At 53.9% G+C, this 8186-nt stretch overlaps 1 protein-coding gene across 4 annotated transcripts in view; it reads right to left on the bottom strand.

Moving 5' to 3' along the window:
* The window catches only part of lancl2 (LanC lantibiotic synthetase component C-like 2 (bacterial)), a 12556-nt gene extending 10198 nt beyond the window's left edge, over positions 1–2358 (bottom strand). The window contains exons 1-2 of one of the 4 annotated variants that reach the window (XM_056433902.1): positions 2044–2358; positions 1425–1631 (exon numbers count right to left, since the gene is read on the bottom strand). In XM_056433902.1, coding sequence (XP_056289877.1) covers positions 1425–1589 — 165 coding nt within the window. In that variant the 5' untranslated portion in view covers positions 1590–1631; positions 2044–2358. Of the gene's footprint in view, positions 1–936; positions 1027–1424; positions 1632–1961; positions 1982–2043 lie in introns of those variants that run through there. The other 3 variants (XM_056433903.1, XM_056433904.1, XM_056433905.1) reach the window with 3 other exon arrangements.
* Positions 2359–8186: the final 5828 nt, after the last annotated feature.

Raw genomic sequence — 8186 nt, 5'->3', positions numbered from 1 at the left:
GTGGACAGGGACCTAGTGGACGGGGACATAGAGGACAGGGACCTAGTGGACAGGGACCTAGTGGACGGGGACCTAGAGGACAGGGACCTAGTGGACAGGGACCTAGTGGACAGGGACCTAGTGGACGGGGACCTAGAGGACGGGGACCTAGAGGACAGGGACCTAGTGGACAGGGACATAGAGGACGGGGACCTAGAGGACGGGGACCTAGTGGACAGGGACCTAGTGGACGGGGACCTAGAGGACAGGGACCTAGTGGACAGGGACCTAGAGGACGGAGACCTAGAGGACAGGGACCTAGTGGACAGGGACCTAGTGGACAGGGACATAGAGGACGGGGACCTAGAGGACAGGGACCTAGTGGACAGGGACCTAGTGGACGGGGACCTAGAGGACAGGGACCTAGTGGACAGGGACCTAGTGGACAGGGACCTAGAGGACGGGGACCTAGTGGACGGGGACCTAGTGGACGGGGACCTAGTGGACAGGGACCTAGTGGACGGGGACATAGAGGACAGGGACCTAGTGGACGGGGACCTAGTGGACGGGGACCTAGAGGACAGGGACCTAGTGGACAGGGACCTAGTGGACAGGGACCTAGAGGACGGGGACCTAGAGGACAGGGACCTAGTGGACAGGGACCTAGTGGACAGGGACCTAGTGGACAGGGACCTAGTGGACAGGGACATAGAGGACGGGGACCTAGAGGACAGGGACCTAGTGGACGGGGACCTAGTGGACGGGGACCTAGAGGACAGGGACCTAGTGGACAGGGACCTAGAGGACGGGGACCTAGAGGACAGGGACCTAGAGGACAGGGACCTAGAGGACAGGGACCTAGAGGACAGCAGGGCTCTCAAGTCTCACGCATTGAGCGTGAGACTCACGCATTTCGGTCTTATCTCACGCACTCCCGCCACACATCTAATTCCTCACGCTGAAAAAACCTCTCGGCTATTTAATGCTTGAATGCAGGGGTGCTCGATACGCCGATCGATTGTTCCGCTGCAGAGCTCCGACGCCAGTCTGCGCGCATTGGGATGGAGCAAAAAAATAGTCACTAGCACCCCCCCCAACAACTTTTCTCGGAGTAGAAATAGTCACTAGCACCCCCCCCCCCCCCCCCCGTCAACAACTTTTCTCGGCTCGATGCGCAACGGTCAGCTGTATCGGGTGCTGATGGAAATCTCACGCTTGCCTGTCTTCAAAACTTGAGAGCCCTGGGACAGGGACCTAGAGGACAGGGACCTAGTGGACAGGGACCTGCAGGAAAGGGACCCAGAGGACAGGGACCTGCAGGAAAGGGACCTGGATGACGTCATCATGAACGTCACTTCACCGGCAGCGCTAACCGGGTACCTGCTAAGCTAGCTGTAGTTAGCACGTCACAGGTGTTATTAAACGTCACTAAAACAACTTCTCACCTTCGAGTCTTCATCGAGCGGCTCATTGTGGTCTTCCTCGGACCCGGAGGAGGACGCGAGGGCTCCGGGGTCCCAGTCCGGGAACGGGTTCGGGAAGGATCGCTCCTCCATCTCGGCTTCCGTAGTCGAGATCAGCCTCAGCCGCTTGGACATGTTGTCGCCCATGACTACGGCGGCTCGGCGGGGACAAAAATAAGATCCTCGGTCCTGATCGGGCAATAAGGGAAATAAAAATAAATAAATATAAAAACGATAAACCACCAAAGTGACGATGATTAACCAGAGGAGGTTATTAACGTTAAGGTTATGGAAACAGGTTTAATGAGTTAAAGTTAGTTGCAGAAGAAATTACAGACAATGTTTAATAAATTAATGACAAACAAGCAATGATAGAAATTCAAGCATTTCTATAAGAATAACTATTCCTGTTAGCTTCACTGTTTAGCAGCAATACTTCAAAAGTGACGAAATAATATATTGACTATGATTATGAGATAGTAAGTCAAAGTAAGTCATAATAATGAGATATTCTCTCACAGTGGTGGAATGGGCTCCAGAGAGAGCTACAAGAAGCTCAACACTGCAGGTATGTGACAGGTAGAACCAGAACCGGGCTCACCCAGAGGCAATGGGACCAGAACCGGGCTCACCCAGAGGCAATGGGACCCAGCAGCTCTCCGACCAGCTCGTTATCGGTCCCGGTCCGCGGCGCTCGTGCAGCCTCTCGGCAGCCTCTCCGGTTCCCCGGGTGAACGGGGCTCGGACGCCGCAGTCAGCGGGAGCTCGCGGGTCGGTACCGGCTACCGTGTGTCGCCGCCTCCCCGGGTCTCTCTCTCGGGCTCTGCTGCGGCTCTCTGAGCTGCTGTCGGGGAAAATCAGAATCCCCCCCCCACCAGTACCGGTCTCTGCGGTTCTGGTCCAGGCAGATGACTCGGAGTGCGAACGGTGACAGATGGTGTTGGTGTGTGTAGGTCTGCCGGGATTAGACTGTAATGCCCCCCCCCCCCTCCATCTCTCTCTCTCTCCCTCCACCTCTCCCCCCTCCATCTCTCTCTCTCTCCCCCTCCACCTCTCCCCCCTCCATCTCTCTCCCCTCCATCTCTCCCCCCTCCATCTCTCTCTCTCTCCCTCCACCTCTCCCCCCTCCATCTCTCTCTCTCTCCCCTCCATCTCTCTCTCTCCTCTCCCCTCCACCTCTCCCCTCCATCTCTCTCTCCTCCATCTCTCTCCCTCCATCCTCCCCTGTATCTCTCTCTCTCTCTCCTCTCCTCCACCTCTCCCCTCCATCTCTCCCTCCATCTCTCCCCTCCATCTCTCTCTCTCCCTCCCCTCTCCCCTCCACCCCCTTCCTCTCTTGCACACACCTGTACCTGCACGTGGCTGAACGTGGGGACCTTTAATCTCTTCTAACACATTCAGACTCATTTGACTCACAGCCTCCATGATTCCCCTAAAAGATGAAATCAGTTGTTTTCTAAAGAAATTATAATATTCACTTCCCATGAATAAAGGCTGAGCATCGTGACGTCATCAGTCTCGAGCAACATGTAGAGCAGAAGATGAACACCTGGACGAGTCGGACTCGTCCACCAGGTGATGTGTAGCGCCCCCTGTCGGTCTGCATGATATTCACCAGAACAACAACGACAAGAGTTTCTTTGTTTTGTTTACCAACAAAACAAAAACATGTTGGAGGCGTTCAGGTTTTCACCTCAATGCCACAGAGAGACGTCGAGATGTTCGGTTATTATTCAGGACCTGACAGATCGACGTAGCACCCCCTCTATGAGCTCCTCTACATGAGCTCCTCTATGAGCTCCTCTACATGAGCTCCTCTACATGAGCTCCTCTACATGAGCTCCTCTACATGAGCTCCTCTACATGAGCTCCTCTATGAGCTCCTCTACATGAGCTCCTCTACATGAGCTCTACATGAGCTCCTCTATGAGCTCCTCTACATGAGCACCTCTACATGAGCTCCTCTACATGAGCTCCTCTACATGAGCTCCTCTACATGAGCTCCTCTACATGAGCTCCTCTACATGAGCACCTCTACATGAGCTCCTCTACATGAGCTCTACATGAGCTCCTCTATGAGCTCCTCTACATGAGCACCTCTACATGAGCTCCTCTATGAGCTCCTCTACATGAGCTCCTCTACATGAGCTCTACATGAGCTCATCTATGAACTCCTCTACATGAGCTCCTCTATGAGCTCCTCTACATGAGCACCTCTATGAGCTCCTCTACATGAGCTCCTCTATGAGCTCCTTTACATGAACTCCTCTACATGAGCACCTCTACATGAGCTCCTCTATGAGCTCCTCTACATGAGCTCCTTTACATGAGCTCCTCTACATGAGCTCCTCTATGAACTCCTCTACATGAGCTCCTCTACATGAGCTCCTCTACATGAGGAGTCACACTCCTGTGAGGCGACGGCAGATCTGCAGCCTCAGCGTTTTCTTCTTGCTGAGGCCGCAGATCTCAATCCCGACTCGACGTCTGAGACGCTGCAGACGGAGACGTCTGGTCCTGATGTTCAGCTCATGAGGTCAGGCAGAACAAACTCATCCCTCAGGAAGAAGTCAGAGGAGGCCTCTCTGGAGCGTACACCTGTCTGCAGGTGGAACACTGCATTACCCGTGTTCACCAGCAGAGGGCTATTGCTATGCAGATTACACAATATGGAATATTTAAATCCTAAATATCACACAGATTGAGTTTACACTCTCTACATATCACATTAATTCATAGCGTATTCATCTGTGTGCCTAACAGCTGCACCTCGGGGTTCAGTGTCTTGCTCAAGGACACTTCAGCAGGAGGAGACGGGCATCAAACCGACAACCCTCGTGATTAAAGCCCCCTCAGCCTCAGCTCCAGACGACCTGTGGAGGTCAGGACCCTCAGACTGTCTCTGAGTGTCTCTGCTGCAGCAGGCAGCTCTGGTGTGAAGGGCAGCAGCGCCCCCTCGTGGTGACGTCATGGGACTGCAGTGAGGAGTGAAAGGAGGACTTGCATGTTTCAGATGAGTTTGGTCATGCTGCAGTATTTCTTTATTTAGACAAAGGATCTAATATATATATATTTATATATAAATAAATATATACATATAAAACAAATAATTCTATATAAATAATTATATATATAATAAATAATTCTATACATAGAAAATAAATAATTAGATATAATAAATAATTAGATATATTATAAAAAATTATATACATATATAATAAATAATTATATGTATAATAAATAATTATATATATAATAAATAATCATATATATATTAAATAATCATATATATATATATAAAATAAATAATTATATATATAATAAATAATAAAATATTTATATTTGCGTAGACAGGGAGGTAGAAATAGAGCAAACGAAGAGGACGTAAATAAAATCTGAAACTTCGTTTTAGTTTCATCCTCAGCAGAGTGTGTGTGTGTGTGTAGCTGATGGAGTGTTTTACGTGGTACTCTGTGTAACATCTTTAAATGAACAGTCAGACTCGTCGTAGTGAAACTGGTTTCTTTATTCACATGTTCTACTCCAGCTATGTTAGAAGTTAACATACGTGTCAATCCTCTACTTCCTATATTGATCTCTCATTCATAAGCATCTGTACACACTATATAAAAAAGAGATAATAATATGTTTAGAAATCCAAGAGGAGGTCGAGCTTCTTTTGTTTCTCTCCTCCGTTTCTTTTTTCCATGAAACAAAAGAACATGTTGAACGTTGGTACCAGGAGGAGGCGCAGGGTCACGACGAGGAGGAGCACGACACACAACACCAGAGAAACACGAAAGATTCTCTTCAACTTTTTTTCTTTCTTTTTAAACATTTCATAGAAACAAAAAAAAGAGAAAGATAAGAGTAAATAAATCGAGAATATATCCACAGTGAGGTAACACATCGGCCTGTGAGAGGAGGTCTCTTCTTTTTCATTACGTGACCTTTAAAATATGTTAATTATGCTTCATCTGCTTTTTCTTTTTTAATAAGATGCTCGTCAGCTTCAGATGACGTCGACAAAGCAGAAACACATGCGGCGAAGAGAAGCCTCGTCAAATACAACATGAAGCTGTCCAGGGAGGGGGAACCGGAACCCTCCGAGACCCAGACCACTGGACCAGGTGGTCTGGGTCCTGAAGGCTGAGAGGAGACACTGAGCTCCTCTTTCCTCTAGGAGACACTGAGCTCCTCTCCTCTAGGAGACACTGAGCTCCTCCTCTAGGAGACACTGAGCTCCTCTTTCCTCTAGGAGACACTGAGCTCCTCCTATAGGAGACACTGAGCTCCTCCTCTAGGAGACACTGAGCTCCTCTAGGAGACACTGAGCTCCTCTCCTCTAGGAGACACTGAGCTCCTCCTCTAGGAGACACTGAGCTCCTCTCCTCTAGGAGACACTGAGCTCCTCTCCTCTAGGAGACACTGAGCTCCTCTAGGAGACACTGAGCTCCTCTCCTCTAGGAGACACTGAGCTCCTCTAGGAGACACTGAGCTCCTCTCCTCTAGGAGACACTGAGCTCCTCTCCTCTAGGAGACACTGAGCTCCTATAGGAGACACTGAGCTCCTCCTCTAGGAGACACTGAGCTCCTCCTCTAGGAGACACTGAGCTCCTCTCCTCTAGGAGACACTGAGCTCCTATAGGAGACACTGAGCTCCTCCTCTAGGAGACACTGAGCTCCTCCTCTAGGAGACACTGAGCTCCTCTCCTCTAGGAGACACTGAGCTCCTCTCCTCTAGGAGACACTGAGCTGTCGACCCGCTGGGGTCGTCTCTGAGCCGATGGAGGGCGAGCCGCGTAAAGGGGGCGTGGCCCTCGTCACAGTGTGTGGATCGTGCTCGCATAGGAGGGCCGGTGGGGACCGTGTGATCCAGAGGGCCACGGCGGGCCCGGATGTTGCATAACGGGAGAGGCCGGCGTGGAGGGGAACCCCGGGCCGGTTGCATGTTGGCCAAGTTGCCACAGAAACCCGGAACATTCACAGCGGTGAGAACCCGTCGGTACGGTTTGGAGGTCTGGAGCCGTAGAGCCGCCGGCAGTGAGTGGCGCCTCCTGGCGGCCGCGCGGTAACGGGGCACGCTGCATAGCAACGGGTACGGCGGTTGCGTGTCAAGGGGTACGGCGGTTGCGTGTCAACGGGGACGGCGGTTGCGTGACAAGGGGTACGGCGGTTGCGTGTCAACGGGTACGGCGGTTGCGTGACAAGGGGTACGGCGGTTGCGTGTCAAGGGGTACGGCGGTTGCGTGTCAAGGGGTACGGCAGTTGCGTGTCAAGGGGTACGGCGGTTGCGTGTCAACGGGGACGGCGGTTGCGTGACAAGGGGTACGGCGGTTGCGTGTCAAAAGGCGATCGGCGTGTCAACGGGTACGGCGGTCGCGTGTCAACGGGGACGGCGGTTGCGTGACAAGGGGTACGGCGGTTGCGTGTCAAGGGGTACGGCGGTCGCGTGTCAACGGGTACGGCGGTCGCGTGTCAACGGGGACGGCGGTTGCGTGACAAGGGGTACGGCGGTTGCGTGTCAAGGGGTACGGCGGTCGCGTGTCAAAATGCGGCGGTCGCGTGTCAAATGCAGCGGTCGCGTGTCAACGAATCGGCGGTCGCGCGTCAAGACGTACGGCGGTCGCGTGTCAACGGGTACGGCGGTCGCGTGTCAACGGGTACGGCGGTCGCGTGTCAACGGGGACGGCGGTCGCGTGTCAACGGGTACGGCGGTCGCGTGTCAAGGGGTACGGCGGTTGCGTGTCAACGGGTACGGCGGTCGCGTGTCAAAATGCGGCGGTCGCGTGTCGAAATGCAGCGGTCGCGTGTCAACCGGGACGGCGGTCGCGTGTCAACGGGTACGGCGGTTGCGTGTCAACGGGTACGGCGGTTGCGTGTCAACGGGTACGGCGGTCGTGTGTCAACGAATGCGGCGGTCGCGTGTCAAAGTACGGCGGTTGCGTGTCAACGAACGGCGGTCGCGTGTCAAGTAATGCGGCGGTTGCGTGTCAACGAAACGGCGGTTGCGTGTCAACGGGCGGCGGTTGCGTGTCAAAGTACGGCGGTTGCGTGTCAACGGGTACGGCGGTCGCGTGTCAAAAATGCGGCGGTCGCGTGTCAGCGATACGGCAGTTGCGTGTCAGCGAATACGGCGATCGCGTGTCAAGAATACGGCGGTTGCGTGTCAGCGGTACGGCGGTCGCGTGTCAAGGGGTACGGCAGTTGCGTGGCAACGGGTACGGCGGTTGCGTGTCAGCGAATACGGCGGTTGCGTGTCAGCGGTACGGCGGTTGCGTGTCAAGAGTACGGCGGTTGCGTGTCAGCGGGTACGGCGGTCGTGTGTCAGCGAGTACGGCGGTGCGTGTCAAAGTACGGCGGTTGCGTGTCAGCGGTACGGCGTCGCGTGTCAAAGTGCGGCAGTTGCGTGTCAGCGGTACGGCGGTTGCGTGTCAGCGGGCGGCGGTAGCGTGTCAGCGGGGGCGGCGGTCGCGTGTCAGCGATACGGCGGTTGCGTGTCAAAGTACGGCGGTCGCGTGTCAGCGAATGCGGCGGTTGCGTGTCAACGGGTACGGCGGTCGCGTGTCAAGGGGTACGGCGGTTGCGTGTCAAGGGGTACGGCGGTTGCGTGTCAACGGGTACGGCGGGCGTGTGTCAACGTACGGCGGTTGCGTGTCAACGGGTACGGCGGTCGCGTGTCAACGGGTACGGCGGTTGCGTGTCAACGGGTACGGCGGTTGCGTGTCAACGGGTACGGCGGTT

Source organism: Pseudoliparis swirei, chromosome 16, assembly GCF_029220125.1.
Source record: "Pseudoliparis swirei isolate HS2019 ecotype Mariana Trench chromosome 16, NWPU_hadal_v1, whole genome shotgun sequence".
In the NCBI taxonomy this organism is placed as follows: domain Eukaryota; kingdom Metazoa; phylum Chordata; class Actinopteri; order Perciformes; family Liparidae; genus Pseudoliparis; species Pseudoliparis swirei.
This window is presented reverse-complemented; position numbering and strand designations above follow the sequence as displayed.